The sequence below is a fragment of the Podarcis gaigeae genome, assembly GCF_964106915.1.
Source record: "Podarcis gaigeae genome assembly, chromosome: 10".
Lineage (NCBI taxonomy): Eukaryota > Metazoa > Chordata > Lepidosauria > Squamata > Lacertidae > Podarcis > Podarcis gaigeae.
The window spans coordinates 178,731-193,696 of record NC_139686.1 but is presented as its reverse complement, the minus strand read 5'-3'; the positions used below and the strand labels follow the sequence as shown (position 1 = coordinate 193,696).

The 14,966-nt window shown below is 55.9% G+C and overlaps 2 protein-coding genes across 13 annotated transcripts in view; one reads left to right on the top strand and one right to left on the bottom strand.

Moving 5' to 3' along the window:
- PPP6R2 (protein phosphatase 6 regulatory subunit 2) overlaps window positions 1-14,966 on the top strand; it is a 221,538-nt gene that overhangs the window by 59,038 nt on the left and 147,534 nt on the right. The gene's annotated exons all lie outside the window — the stretch shown is intronic.
- Window positions 1-14,966, bottom strand: part of SBF1 (SET binding factor 1) — a 45,801-nt gene that overhangs the window by 11,626 nt on the left and 19,209 nt on the right. For 8 of the 12 annotated variants that reach the window (XM_083699811.1, XM_083699815.1, XM_083699817.1 and 5 more), the window contains exons 2-17: window positions 10,879-10,964; window positions 6,665-6,802; window positions 6,377-6,502; window positions 5,928-6,038; window positions 5,328-5,351; window positions 4,611-4,716; window positions 4,356-4,488; window positions 4,141-4,249; window positions 3,667-3,780; window positions 2,957-3,037; window positions 2,380-2,493; window positions 1,801-1,929; window positions 1,585-1,683; window positions 1,086-1,290; window positions 533-645; window positions 16-165 (exon numbers count right to left, since the gene is read on the bottom strand). In XM_083699811.1, the coding sequence (XP_083555937.1) occupies window positions 16-165; window positions 533-645; window positions 1,086-1,290; window positions 1,585-1,683; window positions 1,801-1,929; window positions 2,380-2,493; window positions 2,957-3,037; window positions 3,667-3,780; window positions 4,141-4,249; window positions 4,356-4,488; window positions 4,611-4,716; window positions 5,328-5,351; window positions 5,928-6,038; window positions 6,377-6,502; window positions 6,665-6,802; window positions 10,879-10,964 (1,838 nt within the window). The remainder of the gene's footprint in view (window positions 1-15; window positions 166-532; window positions 646-1,085; window positions 1,291-1,584; window positions 1,684-1,800; window positions 1,930-2,379; window positions 2,494-2,956; window positions 3,038-3,666; window positions 3,781-4,140; window positions 4,250-4,355; window positions 4,489-4,610; window positions 4,717-5,327; window positions 5,352-5,927; window positions 6,039-6,376; window positions 6,503-6,664; window positions 6,803-10,878; window positions 10,965-14,966) is intronic. The other 4 variants (XM_083699813.1, XM_083699812.1, XM_083699818.1 and 1 more) reach the window with 1 other exon arrangement.

Sequence of the window (14,966 nt, the reverse complement as noted above, 5' to 3'; positions counted from 1 at the left end):
TGGGCCCCAGCCCACCTGCAAGCAGCAGTTCATCATGCGGACGATGAAGTCAAACTGCTGGTGGTCCAGCACAGCCCGGTTCTGCTGCACGTGGAGGTTCAGCTCTTGGGTCAGGCAGTGGCGGGCAGCCCGGCTCTTCATGGCACGGAGGACGGCCGGGAGGAGCTGCAAGGCGGCAAGAGCAGCGCTGAGGTGGGGGCCCAAAGGGGCAAAGCCAGCCCACCCTGCGCTGCCACACACTGTACCAATCCCCCCAGAGCAAGGCTCCAAATCATCCATGCAAGAAAGGCGAGAGACGGAGAGGGAGGGGCTGGCTTTTCATTTCCCAACAACTGCAAGGGGAGGCCTGGCAGCACACAGAGGCGCCCAAGGGAAACCTGCCAGTCAGTGGAGAAGCAGCAGCGGCAACTTCTTTGCCTCCAAACAATCTCCAATGTAAGTGGGCAGAAGAAGATGGCCAGAAGAGCTGGATTCTGCCTCCTCGGCAGTCCCCTCTTGGGGGACAGGGGCTGAAAGGCTCCCAGGAGCTCACCTTCTTGGCCTCCAGCATCTTGCTCTCAAAGACGTAGGAGATGCAGTTCCTGACCACCTCCAGTCGGCGGGCGCTGTTGGCCAAGATGATGCCATTGCGATCCATGATGGCCCCTGGGGGAAGAAGGAAGATGCTCATCAGGCCAAGAGGAAACGCTGGACCCTTCCCTGCTGCATCTTGGAGACACCCTGCACGGGGGGCAGGAAGAGGAGCCTCCGCAGGACAACGGACAGCACCACAGTGCTCTGCAAGGCTCAGGGAGGGAAGAAGAGGGCAGCAGGGTGGGGCCCAGAGCACAGGCCTATTAGGCTGCCATGTCCTCTGCCGGGGATCACAAGCATGGGTCCTTTGGGAGCCCTGGCCGAAGATGCTCCAAGTCAGAGACACAGGGAGCACCCCCAGGGCGCCCAGAGAGAGGGTCCGCTGGCACTGCTGCTCCTGACCGCTCTCCAAGGAGCAGACAAGCGTGTCCAGGGACCCACGCAACCCACATGACTTCCCTGCCCACAGCACCACCTAGAGGCAGGGGCCAGACTCTGCGCGCTCCACATACCCAGGGGGGGCCCAGACGGCACCATGCACTTCTTCTCTGCCTTGACTAAGGGGGGAGCCGTTTGCAGCTTGGCTGTTGCCTGGTCAACGATCCACTGGATGGTGCCCTCATCCAGGCGAGGAAAAGGCCGCTGGTGCAGGCGCAGGTGGCAGCCTTCCGTGGGCTTCTGCACTTTGTGCATCGTCACGGCAGGATACGGGTTCTCCTGGGCAAGCCAAGCCAGGGAGGGGGGTAAGCAAGGAGGCTCTGAAGGAGGCCCTGCCTCCCGGGCTCAACCGCAGAGCCTCCATCCAGCCCGGCTGGAGGGCAGGGAGCAGGAGCAGAGCCCTGCTCAGCTGCCGTGGGGGAGAAGAGGGGCTGCTGGATGGGGCAGGAAGGGATTTCCGCAAAGTCTGTGGTGCCAGCTGGCCCCCCGCCCCCTGCTCCGCCGTGTGCCAGGATGAAGGAACAGAATTACCCCAAGCTGGGGGCATCATCCGCACCCACAAGACCCACGTACGTTTTTGTACAGGTGCTCTGCCAGTTCCTTGATGTGGCGCAGCACTCTGGCCCGGCTCCCTTCGTCCGCCTGCATCCGCTTCGCCTCATTGGCCACCAGCTAAGAGAGAGGAAGGGCGGGGGGAGAGGGGGACGGGGTGACTGGACCACCCCGCAGGCCCAGGCCTTGTGGCCCCGGAGGGCCCGGGGGGAGATCTCTCCAGCCGCCACTCCTCACCTCGTCAAACAGGTCAATGTCTCGGTAGGGGGGCCCCCTCTCCGTCACAAAGCCAGCGAAGGCCATGCCCTCCAGTACCTTGGGGAGGAAGTCGTCTTCCACCAGCCCCCTCTGTCCCAGGAAGGCTGCCTAGACCGAGGGAGAGGAAGAGGCACTTGTGGGTCTTGCGGAGGAATCACTTTCTAGGAAGCATCTCAAAGCTGCTTCACAATGCAATCAAAACACAGGCAGAAAAGCCGTACATCTCAAAAGCCATTTCAAATCCAGGAGAGACACTGACTGAAAGAGGATCTTCCAAAAGGCAACAGGGATGGTCTGCAGAGCAGGCCGGCTGCTTAGGACCGACCTCATGGCGCTGGTCCACACTCCGGAAAGACAAGGTTTGCCAGCCTGGCGTGCAGAGCGGGGGCAGCAGGCTTCCTGAAGGCTCCTGCTCTCTGTGGGCCCTCGCAAAGAGACCCCTGCGCCACTGGGCTTCTGTGACTTGTCTTTGGTTTTAAGCTGTTCTTCATGTTGTGCAACCCACCCCAGAAGCTGAACCCCCCTCATCACAACCTCCTCCGCCCTCGCCTTGGCTACCTTGTGAAAGCGAATGACTGGCTCCGGGTGGATGCGGATGATGTGCAGGCACCAGCGGTAGCCCTGGAGCAGCTGTGCAAATAAGCGAAGGAAGACGGCCCGGATCTCCTTGTCCTGCAGCCCAAGACGGAGGAAGGGGAAAGGGTCAAGCAGGGAGAGATGGATGAGGAGGGGGGCTCCTGCCAGAGGACGGGGGGGGTGGGCTCTGCAGCACCCACTGCTGCCCCTCCAAAAAGGGTGCTCACGCCTTCCCCTGGCTGGCTGTGCCCGGCTGGGGCAGTGAAGGGGCTCTGCAGGCCCCACCCATAAGAACACAAGAAGAGCCTGCTGCTGCTGGATCCAGCCAAGGGCCCATCTAGTCCAGCCTCCTGTTTCAAAGTGGCTGACCAGAACCCTCAGAGGGAGTCTGCCTTTTTCACTGCTGCTGCACACACTCTCAATTGGCTATCATGGCTCTGTGGGCGCTGATTGCCAGCTCCAGTGCTCTCTGTGCCTTGAGGCCATTGGGAACTTCTCTGAGGAGGAGTCAGGCCAAGTCAGGTGCTCCCCCCCCCCCCAAGCAGCCTACACCACTTACCTGCATCTTGAGGGAGGAAGCAGAGATGGTGGGCGATGGGGGGAAGGCCAGGTCTGCAATCTCCAACTCTGGGTCCAAGACCTGCACAGAGAAACAAGGGCAAGGATGCCCCGCTCAGCCTTCAGTCACACACCCCTCCTCCCCCTGGGCCCCCACTTGCAAGCCCAAGAGCAGAATCACTCCTTCTCTCTCTCCCTATTACTTGGAGAATCAGTTTGCAGGCTTCATGACAGATGGTCATCTCTCATGGATGCTTGACCCTCGGGGTCCTTTCCAACTCTATGATTCTGCGTAAATCATACAGACACACCCCGTTTTTACAAATAATGTGGGGGGAGCTTCTCTCCTCCAAAACACCCCTCCATGGAGAAAACCAGAAGGGTTCCACTTTACCTTTCCCCCCCCCCCAGCAACCAGAGTCTCACTTTTCCATTCCATTATTTATCATTAATAATATTCACTGCATGAGCCTCCACTCAGATGGCGAGTTCATTCCCTGACGAGTCCTTGGCCTCTTGGCCTTGTGGGTTCAGGATGCAGCCCCCCTGCAGCACCAAACGCCACTTGGCGTGCCAGATTCCCACATGACCACCTGCCATGGATCTCTGTCACCCCCACCCCCACCCCCCGCCTGCCTACTGGCCATGAAACCCAAGGCGGAGGGTCTTGAGGCCTCTTGTGAGGCGCAGGAGCCAAGGGGCGGCACTCACCATGGACAGGGCTTCCCGCGTCTGATGGAGAAGCGGCTCAGGCAGCAGAGAGATATGGATGCACTCGGGGACAGTCACCGTTCCACCATCCAGGTCAGCGATGATCACATCCAGCTGGGAAAAGTCAGAGAGCAATGGCAGAGTCCACAAGGGGCAAAGAGGGAAAGGCTGCCGTGAGACCCCTTTGGCCCCAGCCCAGCTCCCCCCCCCCCCCGGGGCACCCGGGAGGGAGGAGTTGGGGGTCTGAGGGGGCTCCTTCGGGAGGAGAATCCGTTTCCGACACGCAAGACAAACCCACCTGTCACCCCAGGAGAGGAAACTGTCTATGAGCGAAGGGGGAGAGAGAAGGGGAAGTTCCCAAGAGAAGAACGGGGATGACAGCCCTGCTCCTGAAAATGCCCCCTGGCAAGCCTGGCCTCCACTTCCCCCCCAGTCCTCCTTCCCCCCTTCCCTCCGCTGAGCTCAGGGACTCACCAGCTCCTGTGTCTCTGCCTGGAAGATGGAGCTCACGCCAATTATGAAAGGGGTTGGCGTGGTGAGGACCTCCAAGAGCTGGGCGGGCAGGATGGGCACGTACGTGAAGCTGGAACCAAGAAAGCACCAATGCAGGCCGGCAGACGTGGCAGCGAAAGGCGCCCCCCTCCCCCACCCAGCGGCTGCTCCTGGCGCCCGCAGCTCCCTTCGCTCACCTGTACTTCAGGGGGAAGAGGAGGGCCAGCAGGGCCCGGCAGGCGTCCGTCAGCCTCTGGTAACTGCTGGAGAGAAACAGGATCTTGTGCTCTGTGAGGGCCGCACAGAAGAGGCACAGCACGTTGGTGATCCCTGGAAGGGAGGGAAGGAAGGAAGGAGTTGGAGAGGCCCCTCCCAGCTGGGCCAGCCCTGCGCCCAAGGCCCAGCCAGAGCCCCACCACTCTCCCTCCCGAGTGGCCGGAGGAGGGTCTCACCGAGCTGACGGAAGAGCAGGGCCACGCTGCAGTTGCTGATGGGAAGGGAATCGTTGATGGGCGTCTGAATCACCTGCCTGTCACCTGCGCCCAGAGAGATTGTCCTCTGGAAGAGACAAAGACAATCCCCCGCGGTCAGTCAGGGATGGCCCAGCAGAAGACCTGGGCTCCAGAAGGCAGACTGGCAGGAAGCCCCCCCAAAACACCCCTTCCCCAAGGGGGCCACATGGGGAGGGGAGCTGCCTGCCTCCAGGGCCAACTGCAGACCCGCTGCCAGGAAGGGGCTCTCAAAGCCTGGGCTGAAGAGCACTTGCACCAAGGAGACAGTGAGAAAGAGAGACGGACAGAGAGACACAGAGAAGAGGACAGGCAGATGGTGGCACATATGTCCAGGCACTGCAGAAGGACCTTGTCAGCCTACATGTGACGCAGGTGCTGGGCTGTGGACTCAGCATTCAAGGCTGGCCGATGAAGCCTCCCCCCCCCTCGAGGCAGGACCCTTGCTCTTCTCCCCTCCTTTTCTGTTCTCTCTCAGTTCCTGCCCCCCCCCCAACTCGTAGGCACTGCCCCACACCAAGGGCCACAGAGAGCTGTGCGCTGATCTTTCCAGAGAGGGACACACTGAAGCAGCACCACCTCAGCCCCCAAAACAGCGCCTCCTCCTCCTCCTCCTCCCGCAGAAGGAGGCAGCCCCGAGGAGAGAAAAGTTGTGCATACCGCTCCTTCGTCCTCCGTGTCAGGCTGAGATAGAGACAGACAGAAACAGCACAGAAAATTAGAAACACGGTGCAGCAGACGGACAGGCGGGCAGCGGGCGGGCAGACAGGCAGACAGCCACACGAGAGGGAGAGGCAGCACGCAAGCGGGACACAGAAGCCAAGAGCACAAGGGGGCACCCCACAAGAGAGCCAGCTTGGAGCAGGATCCACAAAGCCAGAACCAGCCTCCCAGCATGCTGCCAGCTGTGCAAGCTCTCCCTGCCCACAGGGCGCCTGGCAAGCTGTGATCAGAAGAGGTCTCAGCTGAGGGCCTGGGAAGAGCTCCCCCAGCCAGCCCCATGAAGCTGCTTGAAAGGCACTGCCCCTCTCCAGCCAGGTCTCTTTCGCCTGATCACTCCCTGCGATGCAGGAGAAGCAGGACGGAGCACCAAGCAGAGAGGAGGCTCTATCATCCTGGGCGGCCCAAGCAAGCCAGGGAGCGCTACCTAACCTCCCCTTGGAGCTCAGCAGTGCTGGAGGGGCCTGGGGGGACCTGATCCAGGCACTCACAGGGCTCCATCTTGCCTAGAGGAAATGCCAGGGGGCGTCAGGAACCCACCTGGGCACCCCCTGTGATGGGGATGGTGCAGGTCAGGAGGCTCCCGATGACCGTCTCCAGGGAGGTGTTCAGTCCGTCCACAAAGATGGTGTAAACCAGCCCCAGGCAGTTCTGCAGGTGAAACAGGATAAGTTGGCATTCTGGTGGGTCATTGGCCAGGGACAAAAGCAAGAAGAGACCTGCTCAAAATAGGGAAACACCCCCCCCATGAGAGCTTCAGCCCCAAGGCAGATGAAGGGCCAGGAGGCAGCTTCACCTTCTGTGCCGTTTAGGAGCAGAGCTATAAAGACAGCAAAGAAATGGCGGCTCCACATGGAAGGACTCCGAATGGCCGGCCCTTCCCATCAGTTGCTCCTGGCCGGCCACTCGGGGAGCAGAGGGCTTGGCCCATGGTGGAGTCCCCCAGTCAGAGGCTTCTCTGGCCTCCAATGCTCCCCCCCCCCACTTACCCGGAAGACTTCTGCGTGGTCCAGGCGGGAGACGAGCACCAAACTCTTAGGGGCGAAGAGCTGGGCTGGCTGGATGAGGGCGGCCACCTCCCCCTCCTCCTCCTCGTTCCTAAGGTGGTTCTGCAGCTGGCAGGAGAGAAAGGGGTCAGGCAGTCCGGCTGGCTGAGGGCAGCCGCCTGCACGAGGCTGGTGCCACTGCCCATCACGCTTTGTGGGGCTCGTCCTCGGAGGCAGGTCTGCCCTGTGAGCGCTGCAAAGACCCAAGGAAGCCCGCTGCCCGCCTCTTACCTGGCTGCTCTCAACCGCCTCCCAGAAGGTGAAGCAGGCACAGTAATGCCGCTCCGAGTTGATGTCGGTCAGGACAGCAATGAAGAAGGTCGGGGGGTTTCTCTCACTGAAGAGCTGCCACCCGCTTGGCTGGCAAAACTGCAAGAGCAAAGGCAAGGAGGCAGCTGAGCAGGCCTCTCTTCCCAGCACGGGGGGGGGGGGTCAGGATGCCCCATTCCCGCAGGAGCCCCAGACCCCTGGTCCCCAACCAAGCAGAGCCCCCTGGAGCCAAGAGGCAGAGGAGAAGCCAGCCTGCGCCCTTTGTTCACCTTCAGAGGCAGGATGCAAACTCCGTGGCCCCTGGCCAGAGGTTCTCCATTTCCCGTACAGGCCTTGCAGAGGGTGGGGCAGGGGTGTCCCCTAAACACAGTACTTACTCACAAGGAAGCTCCCGAAGCAACTCTGAAAAAGGCTCTCAGCTGGCTGTGACACCCGACTGGCCGGCCCCACCCTCTGTGGCACATTGCAGGTGCAACAGGCACCAGCCCATATCTGCCCATCCCCTTCCAAGCCTGGCCCAAGACGGCAAATCCACCCCCCCCAACCGTGCTGCCTCCAGCAACCCCTCCCTCCTCCCTGTCTTCCCTCCATCAGGGCAGCAACAGAAATAAACGGTACCCAGCAGAGTATTGTGGAAGGCAAACCGTCCCAGGCCCCTTGGCACAGAGCGTTCAGGGCTGGAGATGCAGCCGCAAAGGCTTCCTGAGTTCAGCCAAGCCGCAGAGAGTGTTTCCCGTGTCCCCTCTTGCCAATGCCCACAGCCAGCAGGGAGGGGCAGCCAGAGAAAGGAAGGGCTTGAGGCGAACGGCCTTGGGATGGAAGACTGGCAAACGTGGAAGAGCACGGTGGCCATGGGAGCTCATAGGAGCCAGCCTACAAGTTGGCATCCAAGAAATAAGACTCAGAAAGAGCTGCCCTAGTTCAGCAGCTGGGACAGAATCCTTACAGCGCGTGATTTCCCTTCTCATCCTAGTGCAAAGTTTGCAACCCGAGGTACTACTTCTGGGTTAGTGGTGTTTGTAACCTAAAGTGTTTGTGACCCGAAGCGTTTGCAACCCGAGGTACCACTGTACAGAGAGCTGCTACATGTCACGGGTGGTGGAGAAAAATGTGAAAGCCTTCTGTTGGTGTTTAAAGTACAGAAAATGTTGTTGGTAAGGAAGAGAAGGAATAATCCACAAAGAGGCCTAACCAAATCCAGCTGGCAAGACAACGGTGGTGACAAAGAGCTCCCTGATCTGAAAGTGAATGAAGCGATAATGGGGCTTTTTGGTTTGTTATGGTTAGCACAAAGCCCAAAGGTGTGGAGGAAGCCTGCCTGTCTCTCTGAGGGAGAACTCCGCTTCAGTTCCCTCATATATGTGAATCAACTGGAGCAAGAAAAGATTTCAGCTTAAAGGAAGAGGGGAGCTTAATCTCCTTCTGATCTGTAACCTTTCCGCAGCCACTCAGTCCTAGCATTGCTTCCCATCTCCTTAATTTTCAAAACTTTATTTCAAAACTCAGTTCTAACATTTCAAACTATTAGCTTGAACTGCAAGAGACTAAATATAAAAATGAAGTAATGGGCTAACGTCAACCATTTATGAAATGTCACTCCATTTTCTGCACCCTGAAGGAGGTGGCTTGAAATCTGCCAGCAAAACTGACGTCCCAGGCAGGGATGGCCACCAACTTGGAAAGCTTTAAAGGAGGATTAGACAAATTCATTGAAGAGGAGAGGGCTACCAAAGGCTACTCGCCTCAATGGCTATGCTGCGCCCTCCAGTCAGAGGAAGAAATGGTTCTGAACACCAGTTGCTAGAAACTGCAGGGCAGGAGAATGCTCTTGGGCTCAGCTCCAGGCCTACCTGCCGTCACAGGTGACACCAGGTGTGGGTCAGGAACTGATGTGGCTAAAAAGGCTTAAGGTATGCTGGGGGCCAGTGCACTCCCACTGCCAGTCACCCAGTGGGCAGAGGGAACTGCAGTATGAAGTGATTCGCATTGGAACTACTGTTAAAACAGAGCTTTGCCATTCCAGTTCAAGACAAAACACTTTCTGCTCCAGAAGCAAAGCAAGCCCCCAGCCCCAGCTACAGCCCCAGCCCCCTTCCTCCAGGAGCACCAAACAGTTTGCATTAAAAACAGGGGGAAGTTGTCTCCCAGGGCGGTTTCAGGGCAACCTTTGGGAGGGGGGTGGAACAAGCCACATGGCAATCATTTGATGTCATAATCATTTGATTGACAAGCAGGTGGGCTAGCCCATGGGGGTGTGGACAGATAAGACTTGGGCCTGCCACTCTTTGGTTTTGTGACACGATGATGAGAAAGCCACTTCCGGGCCTGCCCCAGGAGGTGGGGTTGCGGGCTTCACGCCCACCCCACGTGAGCGGGGGCTGGTTCCAGCCCCCGCGAGAGCAGGGGAATCCCCGTCGGGCCTGCCCCCCCCAGCCAGCCAATCAGCTGGTCGGCTGGGGGCGTGGCTTGCCCTATTTAGGGCCGGCGCGGAGGGGGCTCGCCCTCTTTTCGCTGGCTCGCCCTCACGTTTTCCCACCCTCCCTCCCTTTAAGTAGGTTAGGCTTAGGCAGGCCTTTGACATTGCTATGGACTTCGGTCTGTCGCCGCAAGGGGCATGGTAGGAATTTTTCCCAATCGGCAGTTTCGGGCCTTTTGGTTTTTCGCCTACCTCGTAGCAACTCGTCACAACTTCTCGGCATTGGCGGTAGGCATTGGTAAGAAGGGGTTAAGACGATGTGTGGGGGGGAGGAACGCCATCACCTCCCCCCAGCGAGCGAAGGGTGGTCCGTTAAAGGACCCCGGGGGGCGTGGCCCTGTCTGAAGCCTATGGAGGTGTGGGCCAAAGGCACGCTCCAGAGCGGTGACCCGGGGGAGCTCCTAGTCGACGTGCCTCGCGGGAGTCTCCCCCGATATAAGGTTAACCCTTCCCCGTGTCTCCAGCAAATGGGCTGGAGCCAGATCGTCGTTAGGACCAATGCCTATGCCAATGCCTCTCATTCCTGAATTCAATAAAGTTGTGGCCTAATTCGCCCAATTTAACCCTACATTACGGTGTCTTGTGTCTTTATTTATCCTGGTGGGGGCGGGAACTCGCCACGCAAGAACATTCGCAAAGCTGGAGAGGCATCTCTGGACCAAAAAGGAGGCTCCGTGGGGGCTCAGGGCTGGTATTAGGCAGGAGGAGGAGGAGGAGGAGGAGGAGGAAGAGGAGGGCTTTCAAGAGCCTAGCGACAGGCTTTGTCTGTACAGCTCCAAGGAGGGACACTGATGGGCCTCCCCTCTCCTCATCTCAGCCAGCATGGCCTGTGGTCAGGCACAAAGGAAGCTGCATGTAGCCCTAAGGTATTTCCACTCCTCTCTTATCCATTTCTTATCTTGATCTCTTAAAGAGGTACAGTGGTCAAATAAACCTTCAGGTAGGACTAGCTATGTGAGCAGCAGAAACAACAACTAGGTTATAAACTGAAAGTGGTTGATGTAAGAAGATATGCAGCATAACTAGGAACAACTAGGAAACCACAGAGGGATGGAACGGGGAGTTTTGAGATAAGAGATACCGTACTTTTCCGGGTATAAGATTAGGTTTTTTATTGAAATATTATGTCTAAATTTGGGGGTCGTCTTATACATGGGTCCTGTCTAGGGGGGGCATGTGATTGTTTGATGGCGCGAGCCAGAGATGGTCTGGAGCGTGTTATTGGTGTCTGACGCAAGGGTTGGTGTTGACTGGATGTTGCTGCAGCAATTGTGCGAGCAATAGGCTGCTTCTGCTGGCGAGGGGACAGACGTTAGGAGGCGGTTGTGACGCGTGCGAGTGCTAGCGTCAGGCAGGAGGTTGAGTGATTATTGGCATTCCCCCCCCCCCTTGAAAAAAGCTCCACAACTCTGGGCAATCTCCCCCCTTTTTCTTCATTTTTAATCCCCCCAAACAGTCTTATACATGGGGGCATGCTATACACAGCAAAGTACAGTAGAATATCTGTAAGTTGTGAATATCAAATTCTGGAAAATGCATAAATAATAAAAAAAAATAAAAAGGAAGCTGCAGCCCCGGTGCTGACCGCTTCTCCTGTTTCCCTTAAACCCACTGTATGCCGTGAGATGGGGAGGACAGAGCTGAGATCTGGGAATGCCAGACTCTGGGGTCTGCAGCTGCCCTCAGCCCCCCTACTCACCAGTTCAATGCCCTGGGGGAAAGGGTTGTCCTCCCAGTCCTTCTCTGGAAAGCGCTGCAGGATCTGCCCCTGGCCATCTCCACTCCCTGCAAACGAGGAGGCAAACAAGAAGTTTCAGACATGAGCAGGACCAGAGCACCCAAGAAGCTGTTGAGTCCAAGAGGCGGCTCCTGGCCCTAGAGCCAGAGAGCACAGCAGACACGGCTCGGACCCAAAGATTTTCCCTGGCCTCTCCCTTCTTCACTCCTGGTACAACCACCCTCAACATGAAAGAAGACAAGGAAGGAGGAAGACAAGGCCCTAACTCCTGCAGTGGAAATGATGGGCAAGAGCCCCAAATTCCACCACTGATGCTGTCTCCCCCTTACTCTTAAGTAGGCAGACCATAAAAAGCCTGTAAACTCAGTCAGGAGTCTGGATCAGCAGAGGGCAGCTCAGGAGCCCCCTCTGCCCTGACGTCACCTGGCTCCCTTGAGCACGGCAAGGCTGGTGAGACAAGACCTCGGGAAGAGCTTCCCAAACTTTTCATGTTGGTGACACACTTTTTAGACATGCGTCATTTCATGACACAACAATTCAGTTTTACTATCAAACCAGAGGTTAAACTAACCCCTTTTCAGCCCCAGGAGCAGCCCCAGGGAGCGTTCGCACAACACTGCAACCGACACACTAACGTGTCACACGACACACAGCTTGTAAAACTCTGGCCTAGGGAAAACACTGCCACCCCCAAAGACAAATTTAATTGCTTGCCACACACACTTCCTCCACAGAGGTGGAAAAAGACACACCTGGGTAAAGTTCAAAAAACACAGGAAAATCACCATGAATACTGTGTTTGTCTCTCTGGACTCAACTTTACAGCTGCAAATAAAACGGTTTAAGTGTGTTGTAAAGTGCAATAAACAAATGTGACACTAGATAGTGACGGTGAGCTATGGCTAATTCAATATATTTTTCAAAACATTATTTAAAAAAGAATTTTCACAGTTTTTTATAAGTGTGTACATTCCACCTCTGTCACCCTCAAACCTCCTTCTACTGCTCACTCCCGCTCTCTAGATTTCCATAATTTAGAAACGCCAGCTTCTTCATTATTTTATACTATAATGACTTGAGAACCCTACAGACATGGGTTGTAAAAACTACACCAGCCTCCTGAATACCCCAACCTATTTCCCATTTCTGTCCCCTTTCGGATCCTGCCTTTCCCGGTTCTCAGGCTGTTGCCACCCAGGCAACCTTTAAAGAAACAGTTGTCTTCATGCTCAACAGTGCCAGTTCCTTGGAATATGATCCCTCTTTAATTAGCTGCTTTAGCTCTCAAACCGGCCCTTTGAAATTCAAATTCTGGCCTTGCTTTCCATGCTTCATCCCTCCTAACAGCTCATCCCTAACCAGCACCAACTGGGACATGCTGGCAGAAGGCAGTGCAGGGGGAGGGGCAGGGCTGGAGGGTCTTGCACAAGTCACAACTCAGAGGAAGTGCTTGTGATGCGGCACATCCCAGGATTAGCTGGGCCATCCCACCAGCTGTGGCACTCAAGGCCCAGATTTTGTCAGGGAAACTTGTCCCCTCTAATTACACACCAGACTTGGGGACAGGAACCTGCACAGCAGCAAATCCAGCTGCGTTCTCAAATATCCACTGAAGATAACTTCAGTTGTTGCTTGGGTTTGGGATGCCAAGGCCAGCAATAGATGGGCAGCTGGGCTTGGGACCTGCAGGGTGTCTCCCTCTGCAGGACTATTTTGGGCCCTCCTCTTCCCACCAGCCGCCCACAGCTCTATTTCAAGGACTAAGCAAGCCAAGAGATGCTACTTATAGGCTCTCCTGGTCCAAAGGGGAAAGACACCGCAAGCAGGAATAAACAGAGACCTCTCCAACCACTGGCTGGCGAGGACTCACAGCCTGGAGGCTCCCAGTTTCCAGTGTGATCCTGTGTGTCTGCTGGGCAGAGTCAGGCCTGGCAACGATGGCCAGCAATGCCTACTTGTAGAAAAGGCTGCATTAAACAGTGCTCAGGGCACATACTTCACACTTTCTTCAGATAACTGCATTGTGCTCAAATTCCAAAAGAGGCAGTCCAGTTCTGTGGCAGCAAACACACCAGGTTTTTTGTTTTGTTTTGCTTTGCTTTATTAAATTTCTATACCACCCTTCATCACAGGGCAGTGACACCAAAATACACGCCCTAGCAACAAACAAAAACAATGCCCTGCCCTACAGTTTGAGGTATTAGGGACCTGAGCTTCATAGGTCATAAACAGCGCTAATTGGCAGCCAGTGCAGTCAGGCCAGGATCCATGTCATGGGCTCAACCCCTCTTGTCCCAGTGAGCAACCTGGTCACCAAATTCTGCACCAGCTGAAGTTTCCAAACTGTATTCAGACACCGCAGCATGTATAACATGTTGCATTAATCTGGTCTAAAGGTTACCAGAGCGTAGACAAAAGTTCAGCTAACCCTGTCCAGATAGGGGTGCAGCTGGTCCACCAGCCAAAGGGAACAGAAAGATCCCCAAGCAACATGGCCGCTCCTTCAGAGGGAGCGTGACCCCATCAAGAGCAGGCAACCTCCCATCCAACTGCAGTGCCTCCATCAGATGTGGACTTCTCATCCAGTCCATTCCCAAGGCAAGACAATGGTCCAGCATTTCCACTGCCATGTCTGCAGTTGTAAAGGAGAAGCCAAGCTATGTTTATTGCTGACAACATACTCTAAAACTCCAGATGACCCCACTCAGCGGTTTCATGTAGATGTTAAACAGCACAGGAGATAAAATCGAATCATGGGGAACCCCACACTGAAGGCTCCATGGGGCTAAAGAATATTCCCCAAGCAACACCTTCTGGAAATGGCTGTTCAAGTAGGACTGGAACCACCATAAAGCAGTGCCACCCACTCGTAACTCGGAAAACTGCTCCAGAAGGATATCGTGATCAATGGACTCAGAAGCCACCGAGAGACTGAGAAGAATCAACACATTCCCCCCCTCTCTCTCCCAACAGAGCTCATCACACAGGGTGAGCAAAGCAGGTTCTGGGCCAAAACCCCAACTGAAAAGGATCTGCAACCACCTGCTCAATAACTTGCCCAAGAAGAGGAGATTAGCAACTGGCAGCTAAGTCGGGAGGGATTCTTGAGAAGTGGTTTCACCGCCGCCTTCTTCAAGCAAGCAGGGATCACCCCCTCTCCCAAGGGGCATCAATGACCTCCCCAGGCCAACCAGCTGCCCCCTCCCTGCTAGAGGGGCAAGGGGTCGCCCTGACTGATCCACGGAAATTGATGCTAGTAACAGAAACCTAATTTCAATAGGTTTACTATAAAAAGAACTAGAACACAATACATCCTACAGTGCCTTAAAGACCAGCTTAGTGTGGAAAGAGCCGACTTTCATTAGGCAGCTGGCATTCTTCATGATCAATGATGTCACAACAAGCTGACTGAAAAGGCAGTCAAATGTCAAATGTGGCTCAGCTAAGGAGGAAAGTGTAAAATGATGTACATTGGAGCAAAATAATGCCTACCTCACATATTCTGATGGAGGCTGAGCTGACAAAATAAAATGTGGGGGTTTTGGTGGATAACTCAACAAATTGGATAGGAAGGTGTTTTTCGAGCTCTCATCATATGAGAACCCAGCGGGGCCACCCAATGAAGCTGAACGTGGCGAGATGCAGGGCAAGGAAAAAGGAAGGAGTTCTTTACAGACCTAAACTATGGACTTGGTTACCACAAGATGTAGCAATGACCACCAACTCGGATGGCTTTCCAAGGGGTGAACCAATTCATGTGTCTGGATCAGGCCACCCAAGGCTTCCAATCGTGATGGCTCTGCATTTCTTCCAGCACCAGAGGCAGGAAGGAGGCCTCTGAACACAGTCGCGGGGGGCTGTGAGCAGGTCCTGCTTGGGGGCTTCCAGGGTCTCGGCCACTGTGAGAACTGGATGTTGGGCTGGGTGGGCCTTTGGTTTCAGCCAGCAGCCAGGCTTTGCCCATGCAGCAGAAAGGCCGAGGCACCAAGGGGGCATTGGGGGGCTTAATGGATGTGTTGCCCGGAGCAACTGGCCTGGCCAACCCCAAC